Below are 15,540 nucleotides of genomic sequence, written 5' to 3' on the forward strand. Positions count from 1 at the left end.
TGGTTGGGTAGGACTGGCGCAGGAGCCCTAGGTGCAGCCACCTCCACGTGGTAGACTCTGGGACGCTTGGACAGGCTATATAACCAGGTGAGCGAGGACATGCACAACCACTTAAATGTACTGAATTTGCCCCCTTTTCTGGCCCCAGAGGAGGCATCTCTATTCCCCCCAATGGCACATAACTGGTATTTTTATACTTGAATGTCAGTTTTCTAAACAACTAACATGTATTTAACCAAAAAATGTTTACTTTAACATAACTAAAATTCATGAAGAACTTTGGTATTTTTTGTAATTTTCAGTGATATTTTGAAACTTTGAGGCAATAGTTCTCACAGAAGATATTATTCGATTTGAAAAAAAAAATCTATACCTGTACTGTCCATGTGAGTGGGCCACTTTTGCCAGGTATTACATTTCGTTCCGAAAAAAAAGTGGTAAAACGCTGCACCCTAGTACCACAACGATCATCGAAATGTTGAACCAAGAAATTCTTCACAACAATATCAAAGAGAGGCAGTGTTCCATCGTGTTGTAATATGAATGTTTTCATAACAGGGCTATTTTCAAGTTCTGAAATAAGAACTTTCTGCATCATCTGAAGGTAACAGTTCCTTCAGAAAAGAATGGTCCTACGACATCCACTCTAAATATCACCCTTCAAACAGTCAGACCAGAGACGTTGATTCTTCTGTCACAATATCGTGTGGATTGATATCACTCCAATAAACACAATTGTGTCTGTTTATGTGACTGCTCATCTTGAATGAGCTCTCATTTGTCAAATTCGTTTCCAGAAGTCTCTGTCAGCTTCGATCGAAATGGGAAACGACTCATAGACGTCAACACACCGGTCCGGACTACATTCGTGCAACGCGTGCAAAAGCTTTGACCGGTAAGGTTTCATCTTCAAATCCTTTAATATGTTCCTTATGGAGTTACGTGTCATCCCTAGGTCACATGTATGCCATCTGGTAGACCTCTTCGGGCCAGATACATAACTCTGAGCCACAAGTTCAGTGTTTCCTTCATTTTGTACACTTTGTGGGCGTCTGTTTCGCCGTAGATCATACACAGAACCTGCAACCTGGAATCGCTGATTCAGGTTTCTGATGGCGTAGTGGTGGTTCCACACCTAGAAATCTCCCGAAGTCTGCTGTTACCACATTTGTGTTTTTGTTATGCTCCCACCAAGTTTGTAGCACAAAAACACGTTGTTCCTTTGTTAATTTGTGATTCATTATACTACTCGGTACAACTTCACTCAGTAAACAACTCTCAAACAAAACACGTACGAAAATATAGTTCCCAGACCCAGCTACACTAAGAAACACAAAAGTGCCAGTTCTAGTTCAAAATGGCTTTGCCCTCTGTGATAGCTTGCTTATTTCTTGTCTTACTTGTTTCGGAAGAAGCGACTTTGTGCCCGCCCTATATAGATCCAAACGAATTTGGAATTTGCAATGGGAGCAATCGCACTGGGTCATATGTCGTCCTTATAATTAAACAAAACATGTATAAATCATATATCTGTACATTATCTATTTATCTAAATGGTAATCTTGTTGATACGATAACATTTGAAAATGGTGTTAATAAAATTAAGAATTTTGCATCGTTTGGCCTAATCTTCGCTTCGCGTAACCAAGTATTTTACACAGTTATGACAAATTAATAAGATTTCTGTCCATCATCTCATGCGAAATAAGAATGCTTCTTTTATCTTATCATCTACAATGGTTGACAATAAAAAATCGTAAAAATAAGGAGGAAATAACAATTTTCTCAAAATTATTTCTTTCTTGATTTTCTCGAAGCTCATCTTCTTAAATCGCCCTTTCAATGAAAAAGAAGTAAACAATTACCAATTACATGAGGGGCGTACTATAATGTTTTACACTTATTTTTCAGACATATTCATACAAGTTATACAGTAACTGATATGTTCACCTTCACAATATAATCTTCCTTTATTTTTAAGCACTTTGGCCAGCGGTATGTCAGCTTCAAAAAACTCTCCTGCACAAGCCCGCAACCAGAGTGGGGCTGTCCCCCCTGAACTTTTCATGGCCCCTGCAGACCTCAATACAAGATGCACAATTTAGATATTTGTAAGAAATTTTTAATGATTTGCCCCCCCCTAACATATTCATGCCTCCCCAAAGCTCTGTGGCTGGTTTTGGGCCTGCTCCAGCAGCCAGTTGTTTGGAGTCCCACGCACCCATGTTTAGTCAGCTTGTTCAAGTTCATGAGCATCTGCAAACCGATGACCACGAAGAGGTTATTTCATTGCCCCGAACAGATGGTAATCGCTGGGAGTCAAGTCCGGAGACTAAGGGGTGTGTGGCAGCGTTGTAAGCCCTAATTGATCAGTGACAGTAGTGGATTTCCGGCTGATATGAGGACATGCATTATCATGTTGCAGAAGCATTCTTTTCGCCCAGCTTACTGGCCGCTTCCTTTGGATAGCACAGCGCTGCACATACACTGCACTGTTAATCGTAGCTCCACCTTCCAGCCAGTCGATCAGTATCACGCTTTTCTTGTCGCAGAACACTATAGCCATACGCTTTCCAGCTGAACGGTGTTCGAAATTTCTTTGGTGGTGGATTGTCATGATGTTTCCACTGCATTGATTCCTCCTTTGTCGTCGGGTCAAGGCAGTGGAGCCAGTTTTCCTCACCAGTCACAAACCCACACATGAAATCTTTAGGATCATGATCATGGCGTTCCCCAAGTTCCCTGTACACATGCACATGACATTGAATTAACCCTGTGCTAGCCTCCTTTTAAGAGAAGATGATGCATTTGTTCCCTTGAATGGTCCTGTCTACCACAGCGATTATGGCTGGTGTTATCACTGTCACTTTCCTTCCAGAACTGCTCTTCTTTTTCGTCGAGGTGCTACCCACTTCCAACCTTCTGTCTAGTTGTACTCTATTTTGTCTGCATCGCTGTATGTTCTCCACACACTGCCACAAATCGCCTATGGATTTCAGGAGCGACCATGCTCTCTTTCCACAGGAACCACAACGTCCAGGATTGTCCCTCATAACCTCTTTATATGTTATCCGTTAGTAACACTCACAGGGGTTCAGGAAATGGGCTGCACAGGGCGCTGCTGTCATCCCCTTTCCCAGTGATGCTCCCAGTTGGTAGACGAAGGTCGTAGTTGCCTGCGACTGCCTTCCCAACTGAAGTGGTCCACTGCACCTGGAACGAGAAAAGAAAGTATAAATCATTATAGTACGCTCTTCGTACTGAACTCGGTTTTATGGGAAAGTGAACTTTTAATTGGCTTTATAGTCAACCAGAAACAATCTTCTTTTTCCTATGCCTAGTTATGGCTAAGAAAGAGAGAAACTTCAGAGGAAAGTAAATAAAATTTGTCAACGAGGATGGCATCCAGAATTATCAAAATACGAAACTCGGAAGCATCCTCTTCTTTTAAGCCTACAAGAGCAGTTTTATTTCTTTATATAATTTGGAGACTAAATATATTTTCTCGTGTTAACATACTTTATAACCATTTGATAAAGATAGATCTTTGATAATACAGTCTGACAAATCTAATGCAAAACCTGGAAATGAAATAACAATTTCAACACAGCTAGAGGCAGAGAAAAAGAGGTATAGAAGGGAAGATACAACTCATTGTATAGGATGGAAGGCAAATACATAAAGCCACAACCAAACCAATACACCATACCTATCTTGCAGTATCTTGTAAAGTTCTTACCCTTGAGCATGCGCTATGTTGCCAAACGTATTTCGCGATGGAAAATATCTATTTCTTTTAGTGTATATGGAGCAAAACATGACCAATTGCTTGTAACTTTTTTCTTTTTTTGATATTTATTTTTGGAACCATCGAAGTCCTCTAAAACTTCTTCATTCGTTCAAGGTGTCTTCTGAGGAATTTGGTAACATTACGATTGTATGGCAGGACGCCAAGTTATCTCAAATACTTACAAAATATGCGAATGACTTGTAAATTTCAATTCACGATCTGTACTAATGATATCGAGATATCGATATGACACTTATCATTAAAATGTTTTCCTGTTTGACAGCAGTGAAATCACTGCTAACGATGTTATTCTTGGTTTGTACCGGTTCAATGGTTCATAACCTTTGTTCAAGTAAGCTCCAACAAGCCGATGCTACGAGTTTTCTGTTTCTTGTGTTTTTAATTTAAGTCTTTTGGTGCTACCGGTCGCGGGTTCGATTCCTGGTTGGGACACTCGATCGAAAAAGTGCAAAAGCTTTTTCAGGCCAGGCATTCTCAGTAAGGTTTTCCTCAGTCATACCAGGCAAATGCCAGGATGGTACCTAATATACAGGTCACAGCCTGCTTCGTTCCTTCCCCAATCCTTTCTTCTTTCCCTTTCCTCGGATAGTATGATCGCTGATGAATGTCATCCCTCATACGTGACGGGATAACATGGTCATAGATGCCAAAAGCCCAGTAATCTATTTCCTAATCCTAATCTTGTAATAATCCTTATATTGCCACTACAATCTACCTTGCCACAACAAATTTTCATTTTCACGCTAAAATTGATGTATAGGCATTTCTTTGTATTATCTATATATATGTATATTAAAATGCTAGGTTTATATGTTTGTCCCCTAAGAAAAGTTTATATGTTTGTCTTCAATCCTTTCGACAATGACATCTCGAAAACCACTAGAGCTAGAAACGTGCCGTTTTCGCTGGTCGATTCCAAAGTTTGTGTAGATCGTCCAATTCTAATTGAATATTTAAAAAAAGAAACATCGCCGTTATTTCTTTATTACATTTTTTGGGGGTACACTGGAACTGTTGAAATTTTCAAAAAGTAAAGCATCATATCCTACGAGTTATACATTCCAACACCACATAATTGTATACGGGGTTAGTATATCACTCCGTCGTTTGTTTCATGGCCAAAAGAGAATGAAAAACGAAGGATAACCATTTCTCTAGTCTAAGATGAATCTTTATTGTTTGGAGTGTTTTGCTGAATGAACACCATATATCACTGACATTATAATTAATTGTGTGTGTAATAAATTTGATTATTACATACTGCATATAAGAAGAAAGAAAACACTGATCATAGATGAATTAGAAACTCCAACATGAAGTAGGTTCAAATCTTGCAAACGGTGTGAGATTTTGAAAAAATAATCGATAAATTTCTCCATTATGGTACCCCTTGCCGATTTTTATCAAGACGTAGGTTCGGCTAGTTCTTCATGTACAAAGTTGTGTATGAGGAATCGGCACTGACGACGCCAGCTTTAATTTCTTTGAGCTGACAAGAGGATGACAGCGACAATTTCAGGGGCAAAATTATGTTTGCATATACTGAAAATAATACTTTTATATTACTTGACGTACTTTAAAATACATGTGTGAGCGTACTTTAAAATAGAGGAGTAGGCAATGCCACAGGGGGTGCCCGCCCGTTGCTCCTTCCCATCTAGCGTCGTCACTGGGAACCGGCACTCTCACCATTTGGATAAGCGTGTTCTGCTTTATGCTTACTAGAAGGTGGCAACCCTAGTTTAGATTTATTTGAGTCATGCATATTATTAATACATACACACTAGTACTTCACCGTTCATTTTGTATGAAATTCGTATTTCCATTTAGATACCCATTCATTTTATTTTATTCAAACTTTGTAGATTTATGTCTTTCTTTGGTACGTATGATGTTCCTTCTGACTGTGTCCTGTGATATATCTAATATTTTTTGAGAATGTTCTTTTATATGTTTTTTTCACTTTAAAAAAACTCCACTGATTGGCTTTCGTGAAACCTATGTATCGTGTATAAGAGGACTCCTCTTCCTATACAAATACAGTCACGGCATATTTGTTTTTATGACTTTTTCTGGTTCTTCGTCAAGCAAAACTTTTTTCCTTTGGTAGTAGTGGATCTAAGAAAATCAATTTTTCATTTTTTTTCCTGTTTCGTTTTACGTTGTTGTTTTCATCTGTGATATCATATATATTCGTAGGTAACAAATATCATAAAATAAAATTGATGTTCCTCGCTAAATTTAGCAAAGTAGGATGAAACACTGCTATTGATTTCAGCGTCTTTTGTTTTTGAACGCAAAATGTCAGTTAGCTTTTTCTTATTTTTCTTTGTTTTCTCTTGCTGAGGTCTTCTAATGTTTTTCTTTTTAAATATAAAGAATCTGTGTGTGTGCTTCAGGAATTTTTGACAACGAGTTGTCTATAATAGGCAACGGTGATTGACATTTATGTTTTGAGTTTTCTGTTGAAGACTGACACCGTGCTGATCATTGTCAACCCAAGAATATGCGTATGTTTTTATGAAGTATGGAAGATAATGCGGAAATTTTTTTCCCTCCAGTGCATCACGTGAGATGCGTATCCTTCTTTGAAAATGCGAACAATAGAATCATTTAGAAGTTTGTAGTTAATCTGTCTGGATCATACCTAACACACCTCTTAAAAGAGACTTCTTTTTTTTTCATGAATATACCTTTGTACATAGGCCGATGTACTGTGTGACTAAGGAAGTTGACGTTTGACAGTTGAATAGAGTGCTGTTGAATAGAGATGATGTTCTGAAAGCGCTGTTGCCAAAGGTTCTGCAACAGTAGAGACAGCACCTCTGGCGTTTTAGGACATTTAACAATTTATAATTCTGTATCGTAATAATGTGACACGATTATTTGTAATGCAATTTGACAAAATATTCAACTTTCAGCTCACAGAAACAGCGCAATAACTGACCTTGGTTGCGTAGAAACAGCGTGAAGAATGCTACAGCGACTGGCGAACAGATTTTACTTTCGTTTTGTTTACATCATGTGCAGCTGCCAGACGCCAGCTTTCCTTAATTGCACAATACATAAATATTGTCAAATCATTATTGCATACGTATGTTATGTATTGTGTGTTCAAATGTATAGCAACTGCTAGACGTATCAGTGTTACAGAATGTGGAGACAACTTCTGACTAAATGTTGTATTTTCAGTTTGGAAGCTGAAAAATATAGCCTACCTCGAATAGAGTACTATAATCTAATTCAGGAAGCCAGTAAGTGTAATACTGTATTTCAGCCTCATCAAGATGACAGTTTTTAACGTTTGATACATCTCCGATACCTCACTGTTGATATAGGATCAATCCATGCAAAGTGATCGAAAAAAAAAAAAAAAAGAAATTGCCGCTCGACCATCTTCAAAAAAAACCTAATTTTTTCATGAATGTTTATCCTATATCAGGATACTTCAAAACCACAATTAATTATTTTTTTTACAACGTCCCTGGCGGCGCAACGACTGCCGCCATTTTGCGTTTTTTTTTTTTTTTTTGTCGATTTTAGGCGTTTACGTTGTTTTGAATATCTCAGCACGTATTTGTCCTACCAAATTGAAAATTGCTGGACGTCTGCAACTCGTGCAGAGCTAACATTCATAACATTTCTTCCTAAAATCACTTGAAGGGGGGTGAAATCAGGGTCTGCAGTAGCAATATTTTTGGACATTAAAGACATGTTTCGGAAGAGGAAACAACTGACGTAGAGGTCTGAATTTTAGTGTGCATGTAATCCGGGGTCATAAGTTAATACACAAAAATTTACAGACCTGTAGCTGCTCCCAAAGGCCTGAAAAAAGTCGTAAAGTTGGGGATTATGTCAATTTAGCACATTTCGCTGTCCAATATCTCCAATGGGACTGGATCAAAAAATCTGAAATTTTGGAAATAGTTACTCCTTTAGTATACCATAACACACAACAAAGCGTGTTTTGTGTTTTTGAGCAGAAGAGGTTAAGTGACGCAATAAATCAATCTGCGGAAGTATATTCCTTACTACAGTCGGTGTTTGGGTTAAACAATTGCTCAGATGATGTTGATGTCACACTAAACAAATACAGTCAGCTATTATGCGTAGACATAAACAAAAAGTGGCGAAGATGCAACAGAACGTATAATCGAGATCAGAAGGAATATGAAAAGTGGTTTGATTCGCTGTGCTCGTTGCCAGACTATGTAAGTAATTTAGTTAATCCCCCGACGAGAACTGCTAATGCTATTAGTGTTCTGGAAGGCTACAAAAGCCATTCGACCAGCTGATCGCAACGAAATCCCCCGAAGAACTTTGTTTTGCTGCAGTGGAAGCAGAGGCGAAGATTACAACAGCAAAAATGTTTGACACCAACTAAGGCGCTAGAGTTATACTATGATCTTGACCTTTCAGAAGCTAAATACAATGTACTCCGAACTGTCGTAAATGCAGTGCAGGAAAATTGTTTTCTGAGTATGTACGAATTAAAAAAGACGAGAAGTAAACTTTTGCCTGATCCTATTTTCGTAACTGGTATATCAGCTAGTGTCAGTGTTTAAGACGTTCTCAATAAGACTGAGGACAGTATTTCTCAATCTCTCACGCTACAAAAAGACACGCAGGCCAAATTTGTTTGTAATTAGGGACCAGACGGGAGTGCTGACCACAACGTGTACATACAAACATTTTCCGATAATGTAAGCACTGACCAATACATGTTTTTGGTTGCCTTTGCTTCTTTGAAAATTAACTGAATCAGATTTAAATGAAATACTGTGACAACGGCCCGGCAAGATTTTGGGCCGCCAGGTTTTGGGAGGCGAGGTTTTGGGAGGCGAGGTTGTCGCCGCGAGGTTCTGGCTGCGAGGTTTTGTACCCAAACCCTAAACACCTAATATATATCGCTCTCGGTGCGCATGCAAGAGTACTTGATAGAAATATGCGGCTGTTGGAGCATGTTGCAGCGAGTCGCTAGGGAAGCATTTTCCAGTAATTCGGGCATGTATCCTGCGGGAATGTCAAATACTGTACTTCATTCAGTTTTCGGGCTAGCATGAATGGGTCGATCAGTTGGGATCATGGGCAATATCATACCATAGGTCTACATTGGGTCCAAATTGGTGTTGTTGATGAATGACAACTGTATCATAGGAAGTGAATCTGCGCACGTGTGTATGTTATGCATGTTGATGATACCGTCCCTTCCAAACGTGGTCTCCTCATGAACAGTACTAATACTTGAAGCAGCATGATGGTAGTGGTCACTTTATTGTTTTTATACTATGAATCGTGCAACACTAAAGCAGTGTTTGAGAACTAAGACTTGAGTGAACTAATGCTGTTCACAAAATCGTGATATTTCTCGTCTTGTGTCGATTCTTGTCTCGAAAACGAGATTCTTGTCTCGACTCGTCATGAATTGAAAAATATACTTTTCATCTCGTTTTCGAGAACAGACTCGAGATGAGATCAGATCTTTCTTGACTCGTGAGAAACTAATAATACCAACCATACGTTATCAAAGAAAGCCTGGCCAAGACGATTGAATGAATATGACGTTAGAGAAAAGTATTTTTTCTCTTGAAATTCAAGACTTAGATCAATTAAAGAGTTTCTTACCAAACAACGTTGCTTCACTTGTATTCTAAGAACGATGTAGATACCACAGGATCATGTAAGGTGGTTTTCCTTTATAACGTAAAATCGTGAACAAATGCTTAATAATAATAATAATAATAATAATAATAATAATAATAATAATAATAATAATAATAATAATAATAATAATAATAAATATTTTCAAAAATGTTACAAAAGCTTATTTCCAATTTTCACAAGCTTTTTAAAGCTTTAATTCAATCTCTGTGATGTGGTCCAATTGGGTGACAAAATCGACACTTTTAACTTTTACTTGTTATAGTATATATTATTCTATTAATTTTAAAAGGTTTTTGTTACATATTTAAAACCATTGTAGATATGAATGTTACAATGTAAGTAATGACAATGTAAATATCAAAATCTATCACTGAAATCTATATGATTGTGCAGCGACATCTTTATGTATTAACAAGAACTTTTTTTTTTTTTCCAGATTTACCAAGACATTGGTACCGAAATTCTTGAAGCTGTTTTCGAAGGCTACAACGCATGCATTCTGGCATACGGCCAGAGCGGCTCAGGGAAGACCTATTCCATGATGGGCACAGAGGTAGGCGAATTCATTCACACATTTTCTTTTATTTGTTTTTGTTTTTAATGCTCATAGTTAATAAGTACATATAGCTATATTTACATTTCTTTCTCTTTTATTAGTAGTTTGCAAGAATAACTATTTAGTTTTTCTAAAAAATATATTTGTTTTGTGCAAGTTTATTTAGATGCTAAATGGAATTAGTCCGTCTATAAATTCACAAAGATTTTGTTTATTAGAATTTGGTGCACTTCTCAAGCGAGACTTATGAGCTATGAGCAGATTACAGTACTCTTATTGTCATTAATACTTCCTTTTATAGATAACGTATAGGTTAAATAACTTATAAATACGATTTTTTAAGCTTTAAAATACGTAAAACAGTCTTAGTGATAATTTTTCTCTGTATGTGTATAATTTATTTCAACGTTTTGTGACTTTTAGTTGAAGATGTTTGTGTTCTGGTTTCAGCTGAAAAAAAAAAAAAAAAGTGTTAGTCGAGTTCGAAACTAACAAGGGCCCTTTTTCCCTCGAAGTAAGTACAAAAGATACAGTTCTGTCTTAATATAAAGTAATTCTATTTAGAATTTGCTCTGAAATATCTGTTCATTTGTCGATGTAATGTGCTATGAAAAGATGTGTTGGCTTTAATTTCAGGATGAACCCGGCTTGACACCCAGGATATGTGAAGGATTATTTTCTAGAATTGATGATGTCCTAGCTGGAGAGCAAGTGTCTTTTCGTACAAAAGTAAGGTAAGTATACATCTACAGCACGTATTTTTTTTTAAATTTAAATATTAAATAATGAAATCGTTGAAAGTTCATAACCACGGTAAAGCATCACTGACAGACAGTCATACAGATATGTGTTGTGAGTCTCTTCAATTAAAATCTCTCTTGCACTGTTTTTTAGTTTGAAACAGTGGTGCTCTTGGGGAAGTTACATTACAAGCTAAGGAAAGAAAGCCTCATAATTGGTACAAGCTAAGGGAAGAAAGCCTCATAACTGCTACAAGCTAAGGGAAGAAAGCCTCATAATTGCTACAAGCTAAGGGAAGAAAGCCACATAATTGCTACAAGCTAAGGGAAGAAAGCCTTATAATTGTTACAAGCTAAGGGAAGAAAGCCTCATAATTGCTACAAGCTAAGGGAAGAAAGCCTCATAATTGCTACAAGCTAAGGAAGGAAAGCATTATACAGCTTCAGAAAGCTATACAAAAGAATACATTAGATAAGGTTTCTTCCTTTAGCTTATTGCGATAAAATTTATTTATTTATTTATTTATTTATTATTATTATTATTATTATTATTTTACCGATACGACTTGCCTCAAGAAGTGTCACTGGTTTGAAGTGAATGAATGGTTAGAAATTTGAACAGCCTACAATTTGCACTAATAAAAGAGTTCAATTGACTTACATATGGCTTGGATTACACATCAAGTTAGCCTCGGCTTGTGGCGTGATGCTGTAATTCCAGCTCTTGGATATATTGTGGGGAACAGCCCAAAACAACGATGTTCTGTGCAGCCGCCACTGCACCGGATTCACGCTCCGTTCGTGACTTGGAGTCCACGATTATACTAAATCCTGTCCTTCATAACCTGCATGTTGTATAAGGAAACAAAATACACAAAATTCTACAAAATTTACGTCTTGTGAAACCTTTGTGGCGAAAGATTTTTATACATATTTTATCTAATATGAGGAATGGAATGCACAGTTACAAGAAGGAAAGATATTGCTTTTTGTGTATGTGTTTTTAAAAATTATTCTTCTTTTTTAATTGGGAGGGAGGGATACGGTGGCTCAGTGGTAGAGTGCTTACCTCTGCTGCGTGTGGTCTCTGGTTCGATCCTCGGCCAAATATCTTTGTGGTGCTCAACATCGTGTCCGTTGGTTTTCTCGGGATACTCCGGTTTCCTTCCACATTCTCATTCCACCATTTTTTCATCATAGTTCACTTGCCTTAATTATTGTCTCCCTTACCCTAAAGGGTATAAACATGGGACGTTAAACGGAAAGATTTATTTTTTCTTTTCTCTTTGAATTGGATCAATTTTATCTGACAAGGAATATTTCCTTGCGGAAAAGAAGTTTAGTAAATATGAGAAGTGGATTTAGTAGATCCCTTCAAGGTGTGACTTTAGTGAAGTTCTACCTACAAATTACCATAAATAATAAAATTATAACACAACAAGTTTTACAGATCATGAACTTAACTAATTGGAAAATATTATAAATAAATCTAAATATCTTTAAAATGCATATTAACAATCAATCAGCAACTTTGTTGACGTACAGATACCATAGTACCTACTATAGCGTCTGCAGGCAATCTAGGCCTACAAGCATATCACCAATGTCATAAATAATGCAGCGCTGCTAACTTACTAGCAACTCGTTCGTTTTGAAATAGTATTACGTCAAATTATGACAAATTTAAATACATATATAACTAATCCAGCACCTACGAGAGTCCTGTTTGAAGTTAGAGAGCCAGAAGGTTTGTTTGTTTTCCCGAGTCCTACTATCTTTAGTGTTGAAAAAAAGAAAAAGTTGGTCACATGTTCTGAATCATGGTCATTATTGCGCAATGGTCGCCATCTTGAATAGTCCTTTCGTATTTCCTAAATTAATCTGTTTCACGAACACCTTCCACTCCAGTGTTTTCATTACTTCACAAAGCATTCCTATTGCTCTAACTCCCCTACTATGATGGTTTCCTTTCAAATCGCTTTCAGCAGTGTGTGGATCTATGGTTTCTGTTTGAGCAAGAATTTCCAAAGCTCCACTGCCCTTGAGGTATAGACCAATACAACTTTTTGAAGACGAAATCCTTCAAAACCAAAAAAATATGTTGGAAAATTTTTCGGGTTGAAGGAACTGGATTTCTTTAGCTATATAATATATGCCTTTGTCACACCACAGTGAACTGTCTTCAACATTTAACTGGCGCAATATATCTTGGAAGTTCCACATTGTTGTATAAATAGAGTCATACTGAGTTGCAGGATAGTTTAGAACTGGAATGTATCTCGTAATGGTCCTGTGAGATGGATGTTCAGAGAGTGCACTCACAAAAGCGTTTCTGGAGGGAATCTCAACTTTCTGAGGGAAATCTGCTTGAGGTACGTTGGAACTTTTTAAGAAATTTTGAAAGAAATCATATGAGATCCAAATTTCCGCTTGCTGTTTTATTTAATTTGCTGTAAGTAGGTCACTGCTAGGAACGAAAGTACTGAGGATACTGCACCTTGTTTTTGGTTTTGTGTAGTACAATAGTTTTTGTGTATCTATATCTTCAGTGAGAGCTCGTGAAGTGACATCAATGCCAAACGTTCCCAGGTATTTCTCTGGACTATCAGGTTCTTCTAACGAAACATTAAATTAATCAATCAGATGATGATCTTGAAACAAGGCAAGTACTGTGTCATGAGTTCCATCCATTCCAGAAAATCTAGCTTCATCTCTGTCGAAATTATCCATACCACTTCGAACAGGAATGTCGGGTTCTATTGATGGTGGTATGGGAATACGGTCTCCTTCAGCCCTAATAATAGTTCTGTTTACTAGCATTTGATCGTGACGTAGTAGTACATCATCACAACTGCGGCATACTCCATGACAGTTGAATATGCTGATGAGAGTTCTGGATCTACTTAAATGATGTATTGCTTGAGCATTAGCGATAAGTAACGGTGTTTTTTTTTTAAGCTATTGTGTATTCAGAAATAAGATACCCTGTATCTGAAATAAGGTACCACATCTACGTTGAGTACTTGATGATGCCTTGTAATCAAAGGTAAGCACTTTGAGATATAAACCGTATTTAATCTATCTTTTGTAAATTTTGAACTATTCGGTCAATATAGAATTTATTAATATGTATATGAGTACAAAACAGTTACTTAACAATCTTTATAGCGATTCAGGGAGAGGCCGAGCTTCTGCTGTTTGTGGTTCTCCCTTTCAGAATTTATTTACATATTATAGGATGGCGGGTAAATACGTAGTATATGTAGATAACACAAAGTTACATTAGGTTATAAATACTTAATTAGTTCATAGTAAAAATAATAATAATAATAATGGCACATTAACATGGTATTGTCTCAATTTTTTAAATACTCGTTTAGCTGTTTTTTTTTTTTTAAATTTGCTAAAAGTTTGTAGTTCTCTGATACCTAGGGGAAGGGCATTCCAGGCCTTAATACATTGGTACCTGATGCTTTTGATGCCATAATTTAATCGTGGTTTTGTTTTTTCTCAATGTTATATTCAATAGATTTAGAGTAACTCCAGTATTTTATAAGGAAGAAAATTCTATATCACAGCTTTAAATCATTAATCTTCGCTTTGCTTCGACGTTAATCTCGACTTCTGGTCATAGCAAAACTTCAACAGTCTGCCAACCCACTCACCGAGAAATTTCCTCTTCTACTTACAGTGCTAAAGGGAAAAATGGAAACTTTTAAGCGTTTTTTCCACATTTTTCATTCTTTCGCATACGCACTACTGGCAAGCCACCTAAAAACCTATATTAAGAGCTAGAAGTCTTTCTATGTGATAAAAGTACAGAAGGACGTCGGTAAACCGAACGTCAAAAATCCGAAACGTCAAAAATCTGAACGCAGTCCCTAGAAACTAGTAACAGTACACTAATTTAATTTTCTTTGTATGAAGTCAGTGTTTTTACCAAAGCTGATTCATAAGTAATTCTTTGTCATACATATATTTATGACAGTACAGTATTATCAATACAGTTCACTGTATTGATAAAAATAGCATACCGTACTGTATATTTAAGTCTAAATTTCATTTTCTTGGTCATTTTCGAAAATCTGAACTGTCTGTGGTCCCAATTAGTTCGAATTTTCGACTTCCTACTGTACTTTCATTATACCCAGATTGTTAAGGTGACCAAAATCATAAAATACAAAATATTTTATTACTCTTTTGTTAGTGAATCAATCAAGACAAAACCTTCAGTATATATTACCACTTGACCGAAAATGTCCATAATTTTTCTTCCTCGCCTAAAACCCAGAGTTGCAACCTAACAATGGTAAAAAAAATCGGTTGAGGGAAATTTCTGAAATTTCCCACCTTTACTTCCCTCTTGTGTGTACTGCTGAGAGATTAATAATGTCAGCTAAAAGGTTGTACTATTGCAAATCGAACGAGGTATAATTGATAACTTTGCGACAATTACAGCTTGAGCTAGATGTATTTAAAACGATCACAGAAAAATTTAGAAAATACGAAAGGACTATTCAAGATGGCGACCATTGCGCAATAATGACCACGATTCAGAACATGTGACCAACTTTAAAAAAAAAAACACTAAGGATAGTAGAACTCGGTAAAACAAACAAACCCTGGCTTTCAAACTTCCAACAGGACTCTTCTAGCTGCTAAACAGTGAACACTTGTCTTGTACGATTACATTTTTGCGCACGTATAATGTGACACCTTTTTATATATGCACTGAGAGAAGTCAGTTATCCGGACAACGCTTTATTTCA

The 15,540-nt window shown here is 36.8% G+C and overlaps 1 protein-coding gene across 1 annotated transcript in view; it reads left to right on the forward strand.

Annotated features, from left to right (window-relative positions):
* The window catches only part of LOC145664219 (uncharacterized), a 284,471-nt gene that overhangs the window by 168,198 nt on the left and 100,733 nt on the right, over window positions 1–15,540 (forward strand). The window contains exons 4-5 of the mRNA XM_081730676.1: window positions 9,912–10,028; window positions 10,668–10,765. Coding sequence (XP_081586802.1) covers window positions 9,912–10,028; window positions 10,668–10,765 — 215 coding nt within the window. The remainder of the gene's footprint in view (window positions 1–9,911; window positions 10,029–10,667; window positions 10,766–15,540) is intronic.

The sequence above is a fragment of the Thermobia domestica genome, chromosome 11 (genome assembly GCF_964235325.1).
Source record: "Thermobia domestica chromosome 11, izTheDome1.hap1.1, whole genome shotgun sequence".
NCBI classification, from domain to species: domain Eukaryota; kingdom Metazoa; phylum Arthropoda; class Insecta; order Zygentoma; family Lepismatidae; genus Thermobia; species Thermobia domestica.